This window comes from Bubalus kerabau, chromosome 3, assembly GCF_029407905.1.
Source record: "Bubalus kerabau isolate K-KA32 ecotype Philippines breed swamp buffalo chromosome 3, PCC_UOA_SB_1v2, whole genome shotgun sequence".
NCBI classification, from domain to species: domain Eukaryota; kingdom Metazoa; phylum Chordata; class Mammalia; order Artiodactyla; family Bovidae; genus Bubalus; species Bubalus kerabau.
In genome coordinates, this window is record NC_073626.1 from 75528787 (window position 1) to 75553426 (window position 24640).

The following is a 24640-nucleotide window of genomic DNA, read 5'->3' on the forward strand; positions in this document are numbered from 1 at the left end:
TCTCATGATGTAACTCTGTGTATAAGTTAAATAAGCAGGGTGACATAGTCCTTTTCCTATTTGGAACCAGTCCATTGTTCCATGTCCAGTTCTAACTGTTGCTTCCTGACCTGCATACAGGTTTCTCAAGAGGCAGGTCAGGTGGTCTGGTATTCCCATCTCCTTCAGAATTTTCCACAGTTTATCGTGATCCACACAGTCAAAGGCTTTGGCATAGTCAATAAAGCAGTAATAGATGTTTTTCTGGAACTCTCTTGCTTTTTTGATGATCCAACGGATGTTGGCAATTTGATCTCTGGTTCCTCTGCCTTTTCTAAAACCAGCTTGAACATCTGGAAGTTCCCAGTTCATGTATTGCTGAAGCCTGGCTTCGAGAATTTTGAGCATTACTTTACTAGCGTGTGAGATGAGTGCAATTGTGCGGTAGTTTGTTGTCAGAGCTTCTCTCATTTCATGTCCTCTATTGTTACAGAACAAAAAAATTGTTTCTTTAAGTTGTGCAAGTAATAGATATAAAAAATTTGGGTAAAACAAAATCCAAAATGTTAATGACATATTTCCCTCATTAGCCCTCAGGTTCATTTAGGGGGAAAATTGGGAACGAGTTCCTATGGAGGCTATTTTCAACTTTTCATTTGGAAGAACCAAGAAAAATGTTATGATCCGCATACAACTATCGTTGCCAATGGCTGAATATTGGAGACTGTTAGACTAGAATATTTTACTCTTATTATGTAATTTTATATATAATTATATGTGTATATTAACTTGTTACATGATTCTACACCAAGAAATATCTGCCATTTATTTTATCTTCCCAAAGCACCTATTATATAAAATTGTTATCGATACACCAGGGTTACAATCTAGTGTCCATTAAGAACTTGTAAATGAAAAAAATAAGACTGTTCTATGAAAGAGATTTAAGATCACCACCTAAGGTATTTGAGCAGAACTATGCAGCATCATCATAAAGACACACCTGGAAAAAGACTCAGAGCTAGAAGCTGCTTATGCCAATCTCAGTATTGACCTAAAATGAAGGTACCTCTCAATAAATGGGTACTGAGCATTCTAGTTCCCTGGCAGGGCCATCCTAATTATAGAAGATTCAAAGGATATCTTAGCTCTGTGCATTCTGTATTCAGTTCATCTAACCCACTTCACTTGTCTGATTCTATTCTCTGCTTCCTAATGATTTTTTTCTTTCCAGTGTAGGTATGCTACCCAAAAGAGAGCATGTTGGTCACCCACTTTATGATCATTATATCTCATATAAACTACACAACCATCGTTCTGCTTTTTCCTTCAGTTTCATGAGCTTGGCATTATGTCAGTCTGCTCTTGAGAAATAGATGTGGCCTCCTTGCTGACGGATTAAGTTTCGAGCCCGCAGAACTAAACCATACAAAAGCCTGTAGTACATTAGGCAGAGCTGCCTTGAAGGGATGCGCTCGTAGCCAGCTGGCCTTTCCCAGTTGGACAGTCACATTTTTACATCCTTGTGTGCTGAATGAGTGTGAACCTTCCTTCTTCCTTTTGAATTTCTTTTTAAAATATGGAGAAGACCACGGAGTTCATTTAGTAGATCTGGGAGTTAGGAAAAAGTTCAGGGACTTGGCTGGTATCAGTCAGAACCAGGCTTGGTAACCAGGCCGTGTGCCACTCCACCCGCTCCTCTCGGCCTGGTGTGCAAAACACTTCCTCACACTGTCGCCTGGAGAAGTTGATCATATCTGTTATTTCTTGCAAGGATAAGGAATGCAAGGCTGTGCTTTTTTGTTTGCACTGTGTTTTTAAATGTCTTATGTTTCTGTAATTGCTTCATGTAAGTCAGAGAACATGTTAGAGTGTACAGAGTTTGGTAGTGTGAATGTTAATATAGTGTAGTTTAAATTTATTATACAGTGAAATGAATGCATTGCTGTGCTTTATCGTTATCTGTTTAGAGAGAGGTTACGTTAATGCTAGAGCCCTGTGTAGTGACGACTCAGTTAGAAATTACAATGTGACTCATGCCAGGAGCATAAAAATTTAGAGCCCTGGTCAGGTTTAAGAGTTTCCTGTGCAACATAAAAAGTTACTTATTCCAATATAACTTCAGGGATTTATAGAGTTCTGTGTAGAAATCTCTAATGTTTGACTTAAAATGTATTTGAAAATTTTGAAGAGGTGATGAATCTGGTAGATGCTATAAATTTAAATATAAGCAGTACTAAATTGGCTAGTGATCTGAGGGATACTAGAATATAAATGATCTAGAAACTTATTCAAATGATAGCCTTTCCAAATTGCATGTTAACTATAGGTAATATGAGGGGCAGGAGAGTTTAAAGGAAAGACGGAATCTGAAGTCACTTAGACCTGAGATCAGCTCCTGTTCTCACCACTTACTAGTTAGGTGACTTTAATCTGAGCTTCTGTTTCTTTATCTATAAAATGAAACCTGCCCTGTTGTTTTAACAACTAAGCTACTTTGTTGTTGTTCAGTCACTAAGTCATGTTCAGCTCTTTGCAACCCTGTGTACTACAGCCTGGCTCCTGTGCTCTCCACTATCTTCCTGAGTTTGCTCAAGTTCATGTCCGTTAAGTCAGACATCTAACCATGTTGCTATCTAGCCATCTCATCCTCTGCCACCCTCTTCTCCTTTTGCCTTCAGTCTTTCCCACTATCAGGGTCTTTTCCAGTGTGTTACCCTTTCACATCAGGTAGCCGAAGTATTGGAGCTTTAGTGACAGTCCTTCCGATGGTATTCAAGGTTGATTTCCTTTAGGATTGACTGGTTGGATCTCCTTGCAGTCCATGGGACTCTCAAGAGTCTTCTCCAGCATCACAATTTGAAAGCATCAATTCTTCAGCGCTCAGCTTTCTTTATGGGCCGACTCTCACATCTGTACACGACTACTGGAAAAATCATAGCTTTGACTAGATGGACCTTTGTCGGCCAGGTGATATCTCTGCTTTTTAGTACATTATGTTTATCATAGTTTTCCTTCCAAGGAGCTAGCATCTTTTAATTTCATGACTGCAGTTACTGTCCACGGTGATTGTGGAGCCCAAGAAAAGAAAGCCTGTCACTGTTTCCACTTTTCCCCCTTCTGTTTGCCATGAAGTAATGAGATTGGATGACATGATCTTAGTTTTTATTGAATGTTGAGTTTCATGCCAGCCTTTTCACTCTTCTTTCACCCTCATCAAGACGCTCCTTAGTTTCTCTTCACTTTCTGCCATTAGAATGGTATCATCTGCATATCTGAGGTTGTTGATATTTCTCCCAGCAATCTTGATTCCAGCTTGTGATTCATCCAGCCCAGCATTTCACATGATGTACTCTGCATAGAAATTAAATAAGCGGGGTGACAATATACAGCCTTGGCACACTCCTTTCCCAGTTTTGAACCAGTCCATTGTCCTATGTCTGGCTCTAACTGTTGCTTCTTGACCTCCATACAGGTTTCTCAAGAGACAGGTAAGGTGGTTTGGTATTCCTGTCTCTTTAAGAATTTTCCACAATTTGTTGTGATCCACACAAGTCAAAGGCTTTAGTGTAGTCAGTGATGTAGAAATAGATGTTTTTTGGAACTCCCTTGCATTCTCCATGATCCAGTGAATGTTGGCAATTTAATCTCTGGTTCCCTGCCTTTTCTGAACCCAGCTTGTACATCTGGAAGTTCTCAGTTCATGTACTGCTAAAGCCTAGCTTGAAGGGCTGTGAGCATAGTCTTATGGGCTTCTGAAATGAGCACAGTTATATCGTGGTTTGAACACCCTTTGGCATTGCCTTTCTTTGGGATCAGAATGAAAACTGACCTTTTCCAGTCCTGTGGCCATTGCTGAGTTTTCCAAATGTGCTGGCACATTGAGTGCAGCACTTTAACAGCATCATCTTCCAGGATTTGAAATAGCTCCACTGGAATTCCATCACCTCCACTAGCTTTGTTCGTAGTGATGCTTCCTAAGGTCCACTTTACTCTGCACTTTAGGATGTGAGGCTCTAGGTGAATGACTACACTGTAGTGGTTCTCCAGGTCATTAAGGCCTTTCTTGTATAGTTCTTCTGTGTATTCTTTCCACCTCTTTTTAATTTCTTCTGCTTCTGTTTGGTCCTTACCATTTCTGTCCTTTATCATGCTCATCCTTGCATAAAATGTTCCTTTGATATCTCCAAGTTCCTTGAAGTGATCTAGAGTCTTTTCTATTCTTTTTTTTCCCTCTCTTTCTTTGCATTATTCATTTAAGAAGGCCTTCTTATCTCTCCTTGCTATTCTCTGGAACTCTGCGTTCAGTTAAGTATATCTTTTCCTTTTCTTCTTTGCCTTTTGCTTCTCTTCTTTCCCCAGCTAATTGTTAGCCTCCTCAGACAACTGCTTTGCCTTCTTGCATTTCTTTGGGATGGTTTTGGTCATGCCTTCTGTATAGTGTTACAAACCTCCATCCATAGCTCTTTGGTACTCTGTCCAGATCTAATCACTTGAAACTATTTGTCACCTCCACTCTATAATCATAAGGGATTTGATTTAGGTCATACCTGAATGGCCCAGTGGTTTTCTCTGCTTTGTTCAATTTGAGCTTGAGTTTTGCAATAAAGAGCTCATGATATGAGCCACAGTCAACTCTAGGTCTTGATTTTACTGATTGTGTGGAGCTTTTCCATCTGCAAAGAATATAATCAATCTAATTTCATTATTGATCATCTAGTGATGTTCATTTGGAGAATCATCTCTTGGGTTGTGAGAAAAGGGAGTTTGCTGTAACCAGCATGTTTTCTTGATAAATCTGTTAGCCTTTGCTCTGCTTCATTTTGTACTCCTCTCCAAATTTGCTTTTTATTCCAGGTATCTCTTGACTTCCTACTTTTGCATTCCAATCCCCTATTATGAAAAGGACATCTTTTGGGTATTAGTTCTAGAAGGTGGTGTTGTTGTTGTTCTGTCACTAAGTTATGTCCAACTCTTTGTGACCCCCTGGACTGCAGCACACCAGGCTCCCTGTCTTTCATTCTCTCCCAGAGTTTACTCAAACTCATGTCCATTGAGTCGGTGATGCCATCCAACCATCTCATCCTCTGTCACCCCCTTCTCCTCCTGCCCTCAATCTTTCCCAACATCAGGGTCTTTTCTAATAAGTCAGTTCTTCGCATCAGGTGGCCAGAGTTTTGGAGCTTCAGCACCAGTCCTTGTAAGGAGTATTGTGGGTTGAATTCCTTTAGGATTACGTGGTTTGAGTGGTCTTTATAAAACTGGTTAACCGCACCTTCTTCGGCATTAGTGGTTGCAGAATAGACTTGGGTTACTCTGATGTTGAATGACTTGCCTGGGAAGGGAACTGAGGTCATTCTGTCATTTGTGACACTGCACTCAAGTACTGCTTTTCAGACTCTGGTTGACTATGAAGGCTACTGTATTTCTTCCAAGGGATTCTTGCCCACAGTAGTAGATATAATGGTCATCTGCATTAAATTCTCCCATTCCTGTACATTTTAGTTCACTGATTCCCTATATGTCAGTGTTCATCGATGTTCATTTTTGCCATCTCCTGCTTGACCATGTCCAATTTATCTTGATTCATGAACCTCACAGGACTTGAGTGTTTCCACTTTGACCCAGCCACTTCATTCTTTCTGGAGCTATTTCTCTGCTCTTACCATTGGACACTTTCTGACTTGGAGTCATATCTTTCAGCATCATATCTTTTTTTGCCTTTTCATACTGTTCATAGGATTCTCATGGCAAGAATACTGAAGTGGGTTGCCATTTCCTTCTCTGGTGGACCATGTTTTGTCAGAACCTTTCACTGTGACCCATCTGTCTTGGGTGGTGCTGCATGGCATGGCTTGTGGCTTCATTGAGTTATGCAAGCCCCTTCACCACGACAAGGCTGTGACCCATGAAGGGGAACTAAACTACGTCATACCTGTAAAGCATTTACTAGTACAGTGCCGTGTAGTTGTCAGTTAATAAATGTAAGCTGACATATAATTGTTAAGTACCTTGAATATATTCCACTCTTGGCTCTAATGGAGAGAAACTAGGTTACAAATGATAATTTAGGGGACACAAGTATGAATAATCAGTATATCTAGAGTGAGCTGAATTTGCTTGGATCTACAAATTTTGATTGTGGAAGAGCTGTTGTTTATAACTCAGTTTCAACATTTTGCAGAAATTGCAGAATTTGCTAAACCTGAATTAGTGTTTTAGATCACCCAGTAGTATGCAAATCCGGCTACTCTACACATCCATGAGCCTTAGGGCCATGCTAGCTAGAACAATCTTTTATGGTACTTATTGGATGGAATGTTGATTTAGCTTAGTTAACTGGAGCATTGAGGTCATGAGTCTGTGATGTCATCATGATGTTACAAAGGAGGTAACTGTTTGCATGAGGTCTTTGTAGTTTTCTAGAAAACATTCTTACTGTTAGTATGTCCTGACATTCGGTAATTGGAGATTTATTCTTTTGGCTTAAGTCTTGGTCCCATACTAAAATCAGATACTCATGGAAAAGGAAGTGTAATCAGTCATCTGCACCCTAGTGTAAGCAGAATTTGAGGCAGGAAGGAGGAGAGGACGGGGTTACTCAGTTTGAGCCCAGGGATTCAGATTACCAGTACATGGTAAGTTTAAAAACTGCAGAATGGTGATGCCTATGAAAAGACCCTGATGCTGGGCAAGATTGAAGGCAGAAGGTAAAGGGGACGACAGAGGATGATGGTTGGATGGCATCACCAACTCGATAGACATGAGTTTGAGTAAACTCCATGAGTTGGTGATGGACAGGAAAGCCTGGAATGCTGCAGTCCATGGGGTTGCAAAGAGTCAGATACAACTGAGCGACTGAACTGAACTATGATGTGTCCCTAAACCATGTGGCTACAGTTTGACCTGAAACTCACGTTGCTTAGGACAGTGGCCTTGGGCCTTTAATGTGTATCACTGTCACAGGTTAGACTAACTCTGAACTTGGACAAATGGGGTCTTGGAAGGAAAAGAGGTGAAACTTCTATTTGTTAATTACTTTCTGTGCTAGGAATAATGAAAAATGCTTATTATCTCATTTAATTCTTAGTCATTCTATAATGTAAGTACTTTTAATCCACTTAAATCAGTAGCTTGAGCAAAGACTCACCACAGCCAGTAGATGAAGGGGTTAAGGTCAGCACTTCTCTCTGACCCAAGAGCCCATGTTCCTGTTTTGCTAGGCTTGGTGAAAATGAGAGGCTAGCTCAGCACAAATCCAGTATTGTTACTAGACAACAGCAGAGTGGGGTCAGTGGTAGAAATTTCTTTATTTGAAAAACAGCAAATGCATTCCTTTCCAAGGTCACCTATTTCCCCCTTACAACACTACCAGCCCGCATTTTCCCAGTCCTCTTCTCTGAACTGCAAATGGTATGGACAAAGGTAGACACAGAGAAGTTGTGGAATCTGCTCCTTTCCCATCTCTCTTTCCAGCCTAGTCACCCTTATCTGAGCAGAATACAGCAATGATATCTGTGTTAAGGATGGACAGAGTCAGGTCCAAGACAGGCCAAAGGTTCCCAGTCAAAATACAAAGCAAAATACTGCTGGTGTTTCCAGCAAAAATGACCCGTGAGCATTTCTTTGCCTATAAAACGTCCATTATGCAATATGTCTCGGGCTCTATAACCAAGAACTAGGACAAAGATATGAAGCATCACACATTGTTCCTGACATCTTAACAAATGCTGAGAATCTTCTTTCCTTTTAGCCCCATCCCATCCTGCTCCCTCAGCTAACACACATTATATGCCTTTTGAAAGATAGGATTAGAACTAGCATGGGGGGAATTTGATAGAGACCATAATATAAAGAGAAGAGCAGGAGTTTTAGGCATGCTTGTATGTATGAACCAAAGGCAGATTAATCTAACTCCTTATACAGAATGGGTTCCCTTGTGGCTCAGCTGGTAAAGAATCTGCCTACATTGCGGGAGACCTGGGTTCAATTCCTGGGTTGGGAAGATCCCCTGGAGAAGGGAAAGGCTACCCACTTCAGTATTCTGACCTGGAGAATTCCATGGACCCTACAGTCCATGGAGTCACAAAGAGTTGGACACAACTGAGTGACTTTCACTTATACAGAAACCTGTCTTATATTACACAGTGTACATACTATGCAGCTAATATTTGGCACAGCAGCCCTGTATCATTTATTGAATGCTTGTATGGATGTGAGAGTTGGACTATAAAGAAAGCTGAGTGCCGAAGAATTGATGCTTTTGAACTATGGTGTTGGAGAAGACTCTTGAGAGTCCCTTGGACTGCAAGGAGATCCAACCAATCCATCCTAAAGGAGATCAGTCCTGGGTGTTCATTGGAAGGACTGATGTTGAAGCTGAAACTCCAATACTTAGCCACCTGATGTGAAGAGTTGACTCATTTGAAAAGACCCTGATGCTGGGAGGGATTGAGGGCAGGAGGAGAAGGGGACGACAGAGGATGAGATGGCTGGATGGCATCACCAATTCGATGGACATGAGTTTGGGTGAACTCTGGGAGTTGGTGATGGACAGGGAGGCCTGGTGTGCTGTGGTTCATGGGGTTGCAAAGAGTCGGACACGACTGAACAACTGAACTGAACTGAACTCCCTGTAGTCTTTTCTTCTTTATGTATTATCCCCAAACTGTCCAGTATCCTGTAAGATAAGTATTATTAGCCATGAACATGAAAGTGTTTGTCGCTCAGTTATGTCCAGCTCTTTGAAATTCCATGGACTGTAGCCTGCCAGGCTCTTCTGTCCTTGGAATTCTGCAGGTAAGAATACTGGAGTGAGTAGCCATTCCCTTCTCCAGGATTATTATCCATGGTATGTAATAACCAAGGCAACAAATAAATCTCCCAAGGTCAGGATTCAAACTTCAGTGTCTCTGATTTTAAATCACATTTTTTATTATAATACACTGCCCCCCAGTAAAAAATAGCTGCCTTCATTTGATTTTTATTCATTGAATCTTTATTTGTACCAGCTACTGTGCTAGATTCAGGATTTATACTGAGATGTGTTAGACCTAGTTCTATATAAACAGCTACATAGGCAACTGTGATATGAGGTAGAAGGTGATACGTCTCGTAATTAATGAACAAGTGAAGGACTCTGAGGTTCACAGGTGGGTAACGTCACAGCTAATTGCTTCAAATGGTCAAAGGCGTCCTGAAGGAGGGGGTATCGGAATGGAGCCTGAGGGCTGCATTTCCTACTGCATGTACTGTGGGCTACACTTGAGATCTAGGTCTTAGTGATTTATTACTTTTTCTTACCATTCGGTGTTCCTCATTGTTTGCAGTGTCTTACAATCTATTGCTACTCTTCAGAACTGAAAAGAGAAAATAACTAGAGAAACACCCTGAATACCACAGAGAAAAAAACAACTACTCTCAGACTCCATGGTTTCCTTTCATTTTCTCATTTGAGTGGATATAGCATAGTGTTTGGAGAAGGCAATGGCACCCCACTCCAGTACTCTTGCCTGGAAAATCCCATGGACGGAGGAGCCTGGTGGGCTGCAGTCCATGGGGTCGCTAAGAGTCGGACACGACTGAGCGACTTCACTTTCACTTTTCACTTTCATGCATTGGAGAAGGAAATGGCAACCCACTCCAGTGTTCTTGCCTGGAGAGTCCCAGGGACGGGGGAGCCTGGTGGGCTACTATCTATGGGGTCGCGCAGAGTTGGACACGACTGAAGCGACTTAGCAGCAGCAGCAGCAGCATAGTGTTTAAAAGCCTGGGCTGCCATCTGTGGGGTCGCACAGAGTTGGACATGACTGAAGCGACTTAGCAGCAGCAGCAGCAGCATAGTGTTTAAAAGCCTAACTCCTATCCATCACTTAACCTAATAGCTGTACATTTTGGGGAAGTTAACTTCTATAGGCCTCAGTTCTTCCCGCTATAAAATGAGGGTAATATATGCCTCATAGATAGTTCTTCTGTGGAATTAATGGGATTCTGTATATATGAAAGTGTTTAGCTGGGTGCTTAGAGCCTAAGTACCTAATAATGATAGTCATAATTAATAGATGCTCTGTCCATCTAAGTAGATAGATATGGCCAGAAAAAATAAGGAAGAGTGGTAGACATTTGTCTGGAATGTCAGAACATTAATACTGGTTCTGAATTCAAGAGTTAGCGATTCTGACTTCAGAGCTCCTCAAAATTAATGCAGAAATGCAGTTGCAGTTATGGAAGGTGTAATAGTGACAAGACCTCCAGCCAGTTAAGAGGAACTAAGAAGTTTTTCATCTGGAATCCTTGTTTTTTGTATTCTTAGTGCCTTGGATAGTTTCCCAAGTTGTTATTATTCCAGTATTTCTTTCGTAAGTAGAACACTTACTCAGGAAAGACAGTGACTGCGGAGTCTTAGTAGACCTTACCTCTCAGTGACAAAAATATTCAGTTTTACTCAGCCATGAACTTTCTGGAGAACTCTACTATGAATATTTTTATGCTTTGGTTGAATTTTAGTTACTACAGCTGAAGAACTGGGATGATCTATAATAAAGTATTTCTTGATCAGAAATACTCAGGAAAAAAGTTTCTTGGGTTACATGGGGTAACTGTTGTCTCTAAATTAGTAATTTAAACATTCATTGTTAAATAATGTGGAGAAAAAAATTAATGTCAAATTTGCCTTTAGAGTCTGTGTTTTTCAGGCCCACTGAGAAAAACATAAACTTGCTATAGGTTGTGTGTAACTAAAGAGTTGGCTGGCCTTTCTATTTTTAGTCATCACATGAGAAACTAGGTCTAAGCTAAAGAGCAATGTAGGTTAGGCAAGGAAGTTCTTTCCATTGTATTTCTACTTGGAAAAAAAATTTTTATCTCCTATTAATCAGGTAAGGGTATAAATTTGTGGAAATGAAACATCTGTAGATCTAAATGTTAATGTTTGCCTTTTTATTTACTTAGAAGTGTTTTTTAAAAAAGAAATCATTTTAAAAGATGGAACTATAGACTCATTAAAAAATATTGGGGCATGTATATAAATCAGTCATTCAGTATTATCAATATCTGCCATGGTTTAAGGACCACTTCATGCCCTAATTAAATTAGAATCTGCAGGGGCCCCATAGTCCTTACAGACTATGAAATCTGAAATAAATTTTTTGCACTTATCTAAGCAGATGGACTGAATTCATTTGAATATAGCATTTTTGATTCTTTAAATACAGTGTAACTTTAGAATCAGAATGGGTTAAACTTAATTACTATAGCATGATGAAACAGATGGGAGGTGTTGAGGGAACCAATATGAGAAAACCTAAGTTTACAGCCCCTTGGTTTTAAAGAAATGTACTGTGTAGGTATTGCTCTTCACTGGAGCTGGGTTTGAGGCTCTTGCCCAGCACTTGCCTTTCTGTATCAGGAAACAGCTCAGGGTCCAGCACTACATCTGGGACCTGTGTACATGAGGGACTGTTCCCAACAGGCTTGCACCGTGACCTGGCCTGAAGCTCTTTGAATGAAGAATGTTGAGATTAAGATTTAAAATAATGGTTGGACCTATTTAAAATTACAGATGCACAATAAAACTACTCAGGGTAGAGAGATTGAACTGACTGTTCCAGGCTGTCGGTGCAGACAAGGGTGTGCTCCTTGCTCTTCATGAAAATAGTACGATACCTAGTTAAACTTTTGTTTTTCATCAAAATGCTTTTCAGCTTTTGCTCATGTTTAATAAAATGGGGTTTTAGTTAACTAACTGTAGTCCATATGCACAAAGGCAAATTATAGATCAGCTTTTCATAATTTACCTGGCAGGTGGTACCTTCTTTTTAAAACCTAGTGCTGTGTGTGTTAATTTTCCTTTGCTTTTAATAGGTTAAAAAAAAATCCATTTTGTAATGATGCATGACTCATTCAGTGCTCATTGTCTTCCCACTGATTTTTTTTTTTTTTTTTTTTTTTTTTGCCTTGAGCCAGCAAGAAAAATCTTACATGAGAGGAGGGAGATACAGAGTTGAGGAATACAGTACTTAAATACTGTTGCTTGATTCTCATTGGTTCTCTCCTTTCTTACGGTGACCAGTCTAATCAGCCTTCCTTGCCAAGTCCCTCCCCTCCCCCACCCTCTGCCAGGGGCTTCCCAGGGTGTCAGTTGCTTGAAACTGACTGCAGGCAGGATGTAGGCATCTCTCCTTCAGAATGGACATTAATACATTGACTAGAAAAGAAAGCTTTTAGAAATGTATCATTTGTCAAAATTGCATGGCTCTTTAAAAAGGAAAGAGAAATGCTGAATGTTTTGTATGTTGGCATCGACTCTTTATTTCTGTTCAGACTTTTAAGTTTTCAGAAGCTTAAATATAGAGCCCTTTAAAAAAAAAAAGGAAGAAAGAAGAATTTTTCTGGCTAGTGGACCTCTTTTTAAGAAGTGCTTCATCACCCTCCTCCACCTCTCCGTGCTGTTTCTCTGCAGCTCTCTGTAGGGTAGGGCTCTGTGCTGGCTGGAAGAATGCTCATTTGTTAGCTGAATAGAGTTCATCGACAGACATAGATCAATATAGGTTTGCTTTATTTCCTGTGAATTCCAAAATGCCATCCAAAGAGTCTTGGTCGGGTAGGAAAACTAATAGAGCTACAGTTCACAAATCAAAACAAGAGGGCCGTCAGCAAGATTTATTGATAGCAGCCTTGGGAATGAAACTGGGTTCTCAAAAGTCGTCTGTGACAATCTGGCAACCTCTGAAACTCTTTGCTTATTCGCAGTTGACATCACTTGTTAGAAGAGCAACTCTGAAAGAAAACGAACAAATTCCAAAATATGAAAAGGTCCACAATTTCAAGGTAAGAATATTTATTTTTAACCTTTTCTTATAAGAAAGGAAATGCACATTACTTGAAATATACAATATTAAAAGTATGTCTTTTTAAAAGTAGGATGACTGGACTAAACTGTTCTTGCTATTCAGGGAATGAAGATGTTTTAAGCATGATTTTTTTTTTTTAAGGAATAGCTGAGTAAAGCTGATAGAATCCAACCCCATTTTCTCTAGTGCTGATTTAGTATTCTGTTTGATCAGTGTATACTCAATGGTAAAAGTCTTGACTGATATTTAAAAGGTCTCAATAATGATCTTGGCATTATTATTTGTGATGCAAATATGTCTAACCACCTTTGTGGGATGTTTTGTGAGAGGATTAGACCTTATCTCCTTTCGTTTCTGGTAAAAAAGCTTTGGCTCTAAGAAGCATGTGCTGTTGCATCTGGATTGAGCAGATGGTGTCCATTTCCCATAGTTTCTGTCTTTTCTCCTCTGCTAATGAATTGACCATGGTGAAAGGAGGATGGCTACCATGGGACTGTTATGCTGCTGACACTTAGCAGCTTCTCTTCACTTTTTTTGAGTATTTTCTTTCACCTTGTGTATGTGTATACCAACTGTACTTTAATCATTTTTCATCAAAATGTGTGTGTAGATTCAAAGTATGTGTAGACCTTGCCTGCATTTATAGCATGATACAAGACCTTGAAGTTCAGTCCTTTGCAACCTAATTCGGAGAACATGTGTGAGATTGTATGTGGGAGACCCAGTCACACTTCATGGGTAAATGCACTGGCATTTCTATCTAACTGCCCTATAGTTATACGGGCAGTTTATGATAGTTTATGATGAAGTTCCTGAGACAAGAATGCTGTTAGTGTAGACAAAATGGCATTAGTTTTGATGTTAGGGGGTATCTGTTTTCAGAAGATGATAAGGCTGGAGACCCTGCTCTTCCATTTGTTTATTACTTTTTTTAGCAGATAGAATGCACCAAGCTCTGTAGTAAGACATTTCATTCCAAATTTGCAATTTTTCCTGCTTGTTAACACTAGCATTAATTTTACTAAAATGCCAAATACCCAGCCTCCAATATGCTCAGCTTTTTCCATAGTGAAAAAGATTTTTATGAACTTCAGATTATCTGGGGATAAAGGATACATCCCAGAATGCATGGGCTGTGTAATGATTGCCAATATTTCAAGGTAAACCAAGTAGTGTTTTCTTTTCTCTCTTTCAACATTATTAAAGACTTGACCTTTTCAACCAGTCTTTGATGTAAAGTGAAATTGAGACCACTGATGTAAGTCCTAACTACCTCTTCCATTTACAACCTAAACAGTCCCTCTAGGTACTAGGCCTCAGTGTCTTGCATGATGTGCTACCTGGTCCTACAGGATTTTTATCAGGAAAATGATCCCAAATATATAATTTTGCAAATACCAAATTATGTACATGTTTGGTCTCAAAAATAGCCATTTAGGTTCCTAAGCAGGAAATTATGTGAACTCTTTCAAAATGGCTGAGATTTTTAAATATATCCCCCTGGTATGTTAAGCAGAAACAGATTGACCTGTTAAGGATGCCATTTTAGTGCTAAGTTCATTGTACATGCTTTCTGTCAATATTGATAAAAAGCAAAGGGTAGATCTGTTCAAGAATTTCATAATCAAGCACATTCTTTCATTTTTTGGGTTCTGTCTTCCAGTAATTTCTCAGTTTTAATTTAACATGTGACTTTAATGAGCAGATTTTGTATAACCAGAAAGTGCTGACTGTGGGACCAATTGTGACTCATAGCTCGGTACCAATACTGTTTTAAATTTCTAGGGTTTGTTTATAAAGAGCATATTAAAAAGTAGAAGTCTGCTTCCCTTTTTGGAGATAAAAAATTAAAATGAGCTTGGACTTACTGTTTTTTTTTAAAAAGTAAAGTATTTATGCTCAGGAAGAGCTCATGTTGGACAGTAGATTGCATTACATATTTTTTAGAGTTGCTAATAAGGTCAAAAGTCTCAAAATTTGGCTCTTTCCATTGAAATTACTCTTTGTTTCTTAAAAAATGTTTCTGTAGGGTCGCGTTATAAAAAAGAGAAGTGGGGGGCATACTTGACTTCTGGGGACATCCCTAAAAGAATTCAGAGTCTGTGGCTGGAGCAGTGCTCTCCCACACAAATGCTCACTTAGAAGGTCCTGAGCATTTACATACTGATAATCATTCATGTGGCCTTGCCATTGACTGTTTTTTGGTTGCTGAAAGTGTACTCTGCTGAACCACCAACCCACTCACCAAAGCCTCACTTCAGTGTGGTTTTCTTTTTTTGCCTCTTGCACTGCCTTGTTATATAACGTTGCTCTGTGGTGTGGAACAGCTGTCAGATCTCATTTCAGAAGGTGAAGCCACGAGTATCTTGTACCTTTGGTGAAATTCCACCCCCCCCCCCCAAATTCAACTGGGCCTAACTCCATGTTCTAGGCAGGTGTTTGGTTTTTTGTTATTGTGTTGTTTATAATAAAAGAGAAAAAAACAGGAAGGCTTCCCATTTTGCTGTGTTATATAACACAGCCCCCCTCCATTATTACTTACAAGGAAGGATTTGATAAAGAATCTATCACAAGAAAGATAGGTGTCTTTCTTAGGGAGGTCATCTTTTAAAAATAAATACACCACATCCTTTAAAAATGATTATCCTGTAAAGTTGTCAGCATATATTAGAGTGAAAATAATTTTAACTGTCTCCTGGGTCAACCTCTCATTTTGAGAACTGCCCCTATCCTATCACAACAGAGAGAGCAAGTGCACAAGTGCAAATATCTTAAACCGACTTAAAAACTAAGCAAAACAAAACCACCTCTGCCATTAAAAGTCAGACACAGGCACCCCACCAGCAGTGACTGTCCTACATCTGAGGCTCTCCAGATTGAATGATAACTCAGATCCAGTCCTTGCCCTTAGGAACTTGCTTGCTATTTGTGTGACCTTGGGCAGGTTGCTTCATCTCTCTAAACCTCTGGTTCTACATGAGAAAAGTTGAATTCCTGATATGTGTAGGTACATGATAACCACTATTCCTGTTATTACAAATTACCGCTAAGTGGATATTTTTTCTGAATCCATACCAAGACTGTTTCTTGCCCAGTAGCAGAGATCCTGATGCAGTTGAGAACCCTGGCATGATTGTGGTGCTAAAGAAAGCTCTTGCTTCTTTCTTAGCTCCCAGGCATAGTTATGTAAGAGCAGTGCATTTTCACGCACCACAGAATACAGTGAAATCTTGTGTATTTCTTTTACTTCCTTCAAATCATTCAGTGTTCCATTTGGTATGTTTAATTCAAATAGCTCTTTAAGACAAAATCAAGATTACATATAATGTAATAATAATAACAGAGAACTGGCTACTTGGGCAAATTAATTAAAAGAAAACATGAAGGATTATAGATACTTTTTAAAATTTTTATTTTATATTGGAATATAGTTGATTAACACTGTTGTATTAGTTTCCAGTATACAGCAAAGTGATTCAGTTACACATATACATGAATCTATTCTTTTTCAAACTCTTTTTTCATTTGGGTTATTGCAGAGTATTAGGCAGAGTTCCCTGTGCTATATAGTAGGTCCTTGTTGGTTATCTATTTTAAATATAGTAGTGTGTACATGTCAATCCCAAACTTCCAATCTATCTCTCCCACACCCCATAACCATCAATTTGCTCTTTGTCTGAATGAGTTTGTTTTGTAAATTAGTTCATTTGTATCATTTTTCTTAGATTCCACATATAAATGATATCATATGATAATTGCCTTTTTCTGTCTGACTCACTTCACATAGTATTATAATCTCCAGGTCCATTCGTGTTGCTGCAAATGACAGTATTTCCTTCTTTCTAATGGTTGAGTATTAATTCCATTGTATATATGTACCACGTCTTCTTTATCCTTTCATCTATTAATGGACATCTAGGTTGCTTCCATGTCTTGGTTATTGTATACAGTGCTGCAGTGAATATTGGGGTACATGTATCCTTGCAAACCAGATTTTTCTCTAGATATATGCTGAGGAGTGGGATTGCAGGATCATATGGTAGTTCTGCAAAACTAATACAGTGTTTCAGGTTTAAAAATAAAATAAAAAAAAAAAAAGGAACCTCCAAACTGTTCTCCAGTGTCTTTACCAATTTACATTCCTACCAGCGGTGTATGCAAGGGTTCCCTTTTCTACACACTCTTTCCATTTATTGTTGGTAGACTTTTTTGATGATGGCCATTCTGAATGGTATGAGGTGATAGCTCATTGTAGTTTTGATTTGCATCTCTCTAATAAATTACCAGTGTTGAGCATTTTCAACATAGCATTTTCAATGTTGTTTCATGAGCCTCTTGACCATCTGTATGTCTTCTTTGGAGAAATGTCTGTTTAGGTCTTCTGCCCATTTTTTAAATTGAATTGCTTATTTTTTTATATTCAGCTGTATGAGCTACTTGTATATTTTGGAAATTAATGTCCCAGTCTCATCATTTGCAAATATTTTCTCCTATTCTGTGGGTTATCTTTTTGTTTATGGTTTCCTTTGCTTTGCAAAAGCTTTTGAATTTAATTAGGTCCCTTTTGTCTATTTTTGTTTTTCCATTAACCTAGGAGATGGATCAAAAAAAGGTACTGCTTCATTTCATGTCAAAGAGTGTTCTGCCTATATTTTCCTCTAAGAACGTGGTATATTTTCCATCTGTTTGTGTCATCTTCAGTTTCTTTCATCAGTGGCTTACAGTTTATGGAGTACAGGTCTTTTGCCTCCTTATAGTTTTCAGAATACAGTTAGATTTATTCCTAGGTATTTTATTCTATTTGATGTGATATTAAATGGGATTTCTTTATTTCTTTCTGATCTTTCATTGTTAGTGTATAGAAATGAAACAGATTTCTGTGTATTTATTTTCTATCCTGCCACTTTACCAAATTCATTGATGAGTTCTGGTAATTTTCTGGTAGCATCTTTAGGATTTTCTGTATATAGTACCATGTCATTGGCAAACAGTGACAGTTTTACTTCTTTTTTCCAGTTTGGATTCCCTTTATTTTTCTTCTTTGATTGTCATGGATAGGACTTTCAAAATTATGTTGAAAAGTGGTGACAGCCGATATCCTTATTTTCTACTAATCTTACAGGAAATGCTTTCAGCTTTTCACCATTGAGAATGATATTAGCTGTAGGTTTGTCATATATACCCTTTATTATTTTGAGGTATGTTCCCTCTGTGCCCACTTTCTGGAGAGCTTTTATCATAAATGGGTGTTGACTTGTCAAAAGCCTTTTCTGCATCTATTGATTTGATCATATCGTTTTCTTCAGTTTGTTGACGTGGTGTTATTACATTGATTTGCGGATATAGAAGCATCCTTGTACGCCTGGGCTAAATCGCACTTGATCATGCTGTGTGATCCTTTTAATGTATTGTTGGACTTGGATTGCTAGTATTATATTGAGGATTTTTGCATGTATTTTCATCAGTGATATTGGCCTATAAGTTTCTTTTTTGAGTGTTATTTTTGTCTGGTTTTGATATCAGGCTGATGGTGGCCTCATAGAATGAGGTTCAGAATATTCCTTCCTCTGCAGTTTCTTGGAATATCTGAGAAGGATAGGTGTTAACGCTTTAAGTGTTTGATAGAATTCACCTGTGAAGCCATCTCATCCTGGACTTTTGTTTCTTGGGATCTTTTAAATCACAGTTTCAGTATTTGTGATTGGTCTGTTCATATTTTCTGTTTCTTCCTGAGTCAGTCCTAGGAGATTATACCTTTCTAAAAATTTGTTCTTCTAGGTTGTCCGTTTTATTGGCATATAGTTGCTTGTAGTAGTCTCTTATGATCCTTTGTATTTCTGTGATGTCCATTGAAACTTTTTTTTTTTCATTTCTAATTTTATTGATTTGATCCCTCTCCCTTTTTTTTCCTTGGTGAGTCTGGCTAAAGGTTTATCGATTTTATCTTTTCAAAGAACTAGCTTTTAATTTCATTGATCTTTTCTTTCTTTATAATTTTCTTCTACTAACTTTAGTGGGGGGGGTGTTCTTTTTTCTCTCATTGCTTTAAGTGTAAGGTTAGGTTGTGTATTTGTGATTTTTCTTGTTTCCTGAGGTGAGATTGTTTTGCTATTATACACTTCCCTCTTAGAACTGCTTTTGCTGTGTCCCATAGGTTTTGGATGGCTATGCTTTTGTTTTCATTTGTCTCTAGGCGCTTTTTTGATTTCCTCTTTGATTTCTTCAATGATCCACTGATTGTTTAGTAGCATATTGTTCAGCCTCCACATGTTTGTGTTTTTTACTTCTTTTCCCCTTTCAGTTGATTTCTAATCTCATAGTGTTGTGGTAGGAAAAGATGCTTGATATGATCTTAAATTTATCAAGGCTCACTTTGTGGTCCAGCGTGTGATCTGTCCAGAATATTCCATGTGCACTTCAGAATGTGTATTCTGCTGCTTTTGGATAGAATGCCCTATAAATATCGAGTCCATCTGGTCTAATGTGTCATTTAAAGCCTGTGTTTTCTTATTGATTTTCTGTCTGGATGATCTGTCCATTGATGAAATTGAGGTGTTAAAGTCCTCCACTATTACTGTGTTAACGTCGATTTCTCCTTTTATGGTTGTTAGCATTTGCCTTATATATTGAGGTGCTCCTGAGTGCATATATATTTAAAATTGTCATATCCTCTTCTTGGATTGATCCCTTGATCTTTATAGTGTCCTTCCCTGTCTCTTGTAACAATCTTTAAAGTCTGTTTTGTCTGAGTATTGCTGCTCCAGCTTTCTTTTGATTTCTATTTGCATGGAATACCTTTTCCATCCCCTCACTTTCAGTCTCTATGTGTCCCTATATCTGAAATGGTTCTCTTATAGACAGCATATATATGGGTCCTGTTTTTGTATCCATTTAGCCGGCCTGTGTCTTTGGTTGGAGCATTTAATCCATTTACATATAAGGTAGTTATTGAAATGTATTGGGTTGGCCAAAAAGTTCATTCTGAGTTTCCATAACATCTTATGGAAAAGCATGAACAAAATTTTAGGCCAACTCATACGTTCCTTTTGTCATTCTTCTCTTTTTTTTTAATCAAAGGATAATTGCTTTACACAATTATGCTGGTTTCTGCCAGACTTTAACATGAATCAGACATAAGTATACATATGTCTCCTCCCTCTTAAACCATCCGCCTGCTCCTCTCCCAGTCCCAGCCCTCTAGATTGTTGCAGAGCTCAACTCAGGTTTGAGTTCCAAGTCATATGACAAATTCCCATTGCCTATTGCCATTCTTAATTATGTTGGATTTGGTTTTGTAGATGATTTTTCTTCCTTTCTTCTTTTGCTCTCATGACTTGATGACTAACTTTAGTGTTGTGTTTGGATTCCTTTTTTGTTTTTGTGTATCTAGTGTAGATTTTCAGTTTGCAGTTACCATGAGGTTTTGATATAGCAGTCTATATAGAAACAAGATTGTTTTACGTTGCTGGTCTTTTAATTTCAAATGCATTTCCAATGTCCTGCATTTGTGCTCTCCTCTCCTCACAGTTGCTGGTTTTGATATATTTGTGTGCAGATAATTTCTTTCCCTTACGGTGTGTTTGCCTTTACGAGTGAGCTTTTCCATTTATAATTTTTCATTTCTAGTTGTGGCCTTTTCTGCCTAGAAAAGTAATAAGTTCCTTTAGCGTTTGTTGCAAAGCTGGTCTGGTGGTGTTGAATTCTCTTATCTTTTGCTTGTCTGTAAAGTTTTTGATTTCTCCATCAAATCTGAACAAGAGCCTTGCTGGATAGAGTATTCTTGGTTGTAGCTTCTTTCCTTTCATCACTTTAGATATCTCATGCCACTCCCTTCTGGCCTCCAGAGTTTCTGCTGAGAAATCAGCTGATAACTTACAAGGGAACTCCCATAAGGTTATTTGTTGCTTTTCCCTTGTTACTTTTGATGTTCTTTGTCTTTTTGTCAATTTGATTACTGTGTGTCTTGGTGTGTTCTTCCTTGGGTTTATCCTGTATGGAACTCTGTACTTCTTGGACTCAGCCGGTCTCACAGCATTTATTAAAAAACTGTTTCATATTAAAGACTTAGATATAAGCCCTGAAACCAAAAATCTAGAAGATGAAAACATAGAGGAAAATGTTTTTGACATTGATCTTGGCATTGATTATTTACATATAGCCCCAAAAGCACAGGAAGCAAAAGCAAAAGATAGGTAGGTAGAAACTTTTGCACAGTAAAGGTAACAGTCAAGAGTGAAAAGGCAACCTATGGATTAAGAAAACATTGACATTTGCAAATCGTGTATCTGGTAAGAGGTTAATATCCAAAATATATAGGGACATCATACCAAAACACTCATTTCAGAAATGAGCAAAGGACCTAAATAGACCTTTCTCAAAAGATAGACAGATGGTCAACAGCTGTATGAAGAGGTGCTCACATCAGGGAAATACAAATCAAAACAAGATATATCATCTCACACCTGTTAGAATGTCTGTTGTCAAAAAGACAAATAACCAGTGTAGGAGAGGGTGTAAAGGAAACCCTTATGCACTGTTGATGGGAATGTAAATTGGTACAGCCACTAAGGAAAACATTATAGAGGTTCCTCAAAAAATTGAAACTAAAACTGTTAGTGTATGATGACCCAGCAGCAGGTCGCCTTTCACTCTGTTGATTTCTTTTGCTGTGCAGAAGATCGTTAGATATAGTCTCACTTGCCTATTTTTTGCTCTTGTTCTTTTCAAATTTGGCGAGAGATTTGGAAGTTTGTCTTTCTTGGAGACTATTAGTGGAATTTCTTAGGAGTCCTATTTCTTTATGGGATTAAAAAACAAAGTATTAGAGAGTAATTTAGCATTTGGGGAGAACTTTGCAAGTTTGTTTTCAAGGTGTACTATGTCTTTTATGAAATTAAAAACCAAATAATTTAAAAACAAAACAAGCTTTTAAGATGTTAAGGTTGCCACTTTTAAACACCTTGAGGATGAGCCTGGCACTCTTTCTCTGTCACCGGAACCTATCCTAGTTCTTATTTTCAACCAGTATCCTAATTTGAGACCCTCTGTCAGAGAGCTGCATCTAATGCAGTATTGATTATTTCCATCATGTCTGTCTGTGCTGTTGACAATGTTTTAGAAAACGTGGTTTCTCCAAAATGTTTCCTAAAGTAGAGAGTCAGCCTGGCATATGACTCAACACAGTAACAAGTTAAGGATGTAAATCCTTAGGAAGAACACACAATTTTGAAAAGTCACCTCCTCTAGAATTCCTTTCTCTTAGTACTTTAGTTTTTGTCCACACAGTAATCTAATCTTCAAGGATTGGGGACATGTTCATGCTTTATAGGCAACTTTTTATAGTCGTTTGTATCATATATCCATCCCCCTCTCCCTCAGAGTTAATTTAGGATTAAGTCTTAATTCTATTCATGTGTAATATTTCATATCTCTGTTTTCTACAACCTTGACATGTTATACTTTTCTTCATTTTCTTTGTGGCCCACTAGATCAACATTCCTTGGGAGACAGTCTAATAGTGAAGCCTATTGTGGCTTTAATAAAATAATCAAAGTTTATGCTTGAGGAATATGTACATGTCATAACATCTTCTCTATATCTCAGTACAATTATTACACTTATTAGTTAGCATTCATTTTTCTTATGTAACAGTATATAGCCCAAAATATCATTGCCCAAAGGGCAGAGAGAACAGACACATAGATACCAAAAGAAATGGAATATAAATCTAGGAAAGATCTTTTTAAGTGAAGAGAGCACATGCAGATATTGATTTTTCTTGCTTAGATATTTTACCACAGCACTACTGATAGCTGAGAAACCACTACAGATTATTTTCCAATAAATAACATACCAATAGCTTTTTTTTTTTTTCCAGGCTTACTAACCTCTCATCTTAAATTACATTAATATTCTTTCTGCTGCTAGAATAGGAAAGATAGAAAGAAAAGGGGAAATAGCCCAGTGGTGGTACACTCCTGAAGAAAATAATCAACTGCTTATTTTCTATATGTGTGTATTTTGTAGGGAGCAAAAGTAGAACTGGGTGTGTTTTTAAAGTGTTATCCAGACATAGAAGTTGAAAAGAATACATTCATTTTTAGGTCATGGGAGCCAGAGGATTCTTGAATCTCCTCCAGTCTGTTGCAGTGGAGATGACATTTTTGGCTATGTGAATGGATTTGCCCAAATCAGGCCTGAATGTGAGGTTCATTCTTTCTCTTTTGTAGAACTCCCTGTGTTTGGAGTCCTAGCCCTTACGTGTTCCACACCCTGATGGCTGCTTGTGGCTCTGCCCTGCAAGCTTGCACAGTGTGTTCATAAAGTGAAGATCCACTTCTCAGAGGCCTGTAATTTTGCTTTCACGGTTTGCTATTACAGCTCATTACTCCACCATTGTATGATGTTGCTTCAGTGTGTCTTTTTAGAAATCCACTTGGAACCCAAACTGATATTTACCATTTGAAAGAACAGATGGGAGACTTTCCATCCAAGTGTCCGAAAGCCCAACCCATGCTCTCTGAGGCAAAGTGGGAAATTACTGGCTCGCATAGTAGGAAGAGTCCAGTGTTACTTGAAGGCATCCCTTGGCCCAGGGCTTAAAATGCTACCAGAACTCTGCCACTCAGTTCTGTCTTCATTTGTAGGCTCCCTCTGGTGACAGGATGGCTGGCAGAGGTTCCTGCTCTGTATATGCGCAGATTCTAGTCAGCTGCTTAAAGACTATTTGAGCAAAGGGCTTGGCAGGCATTCACCCAATTATCTTATATGCCCATCTCTGAACCAGTAGCTCTGGTTCAAGGGAATGGAATGTGCCGATTGGCTTGGATCTAGGTCACATACCTTCCGCTGGAGCTGGGGATAGGGTCAGCTCCATACAGTTCACATGGGTTGAAAACTGTTAGCCAAAGACAAGACATTTATTCTGTATGGCTGAAAAATAAGAAATGCCCATTACAACATTAAATGACAAATGAAATCACCAGTTACAAGATCCTAGTGTACAGCTCACTGAGTATAATGTTAATGTAACACTTGGCTGAGAGAAGTGCACATGTAGAACATGAGGGTAAAAGAATCCAGAAGCATTTCAGCCTGTAGAAAGGGCAGTGAGGACTGCTGATTAGGTTAATGCCATTTGACGTGTGTTGAAATGGATGCCCAGAAAAGTCGCAGGTTCAAGCTCACATGAAAGATCAGTTTTAGAATCAAGAACATAATCTCAACTCCCACTTTCAGCCATGATGAAAGAAATAGATATACCTTCCCATCTTACACAACTAGCAAACCATAAAAAGTATACAAAACAGCAGTCAGACATTGAACAACAGGTATTACAGTTCTGTGATACCTAAAGAAGGAACACAAGCAAGGTGTGTCTTAAGATTGCTCTCACTCATTGCGTGAAGGCAGTGTCCAGGCCACAGCACATGGAGGGGGAATCCTCTGGTCTAACCAAGTTGGGACACAGATTGGAGTTTGGTAAGACAAAGAAGCTAAAATTTGGGAGGCAGAGTACCTGGGGGACAGAGCTGTGCACAGAGCTCTGGAGTTCTGCATAGGCGTCTTCATGAGTCTTTTGAGTGAGTGCTTATCTACACCTGCATGAGAAAAAACTATCAGAAAACCACCAGAAAGCAACAGGCTGAATAATTACTGAAATTCACCCTAGGCTGAGCGTAGTTTTGCCCACCTGAGAGTAGAAGTAGAAAGACATCATAATAGATGAGGCATTGTTTTACAAGTCCTCAGAATGGTATCATCTTAGGAGCATGATTACATTAGCAGTAGACTAAAGGCTGCAGTGAGGA

General features: G+C 38.6%; 1 protein-coding gene across 10 annotated transcripts in view; it reads left to right on the top strand.

Moving 5' to 3' along the window:
• Nucleotides 1-24640, top strand: part of CHN1 (chimerin 1) — a 200242-nt gene that overhangs the window by 139838 nt on the left and 35764 nt on the right. For 9 of the 10 annotated variants that reach the window (XM_055572171.1, XM_055572174.1, XM_055572170.1 and 6 more), the window contains one exon: nucleotides 12730-12807. The exons of the other annotated variant lie outside the window; for it this stretch is intronic. In XM_055572171.1, coding sequence (XP_055428146.1) covers nucleotides 12730-12807 — 78 coding nt within the window. The remainder of the gene's footprint in view (nucleotides 1-12729; nucleotides 12808-24640) is intronic. 10 annotated transcript variants of the gene reach the window in all.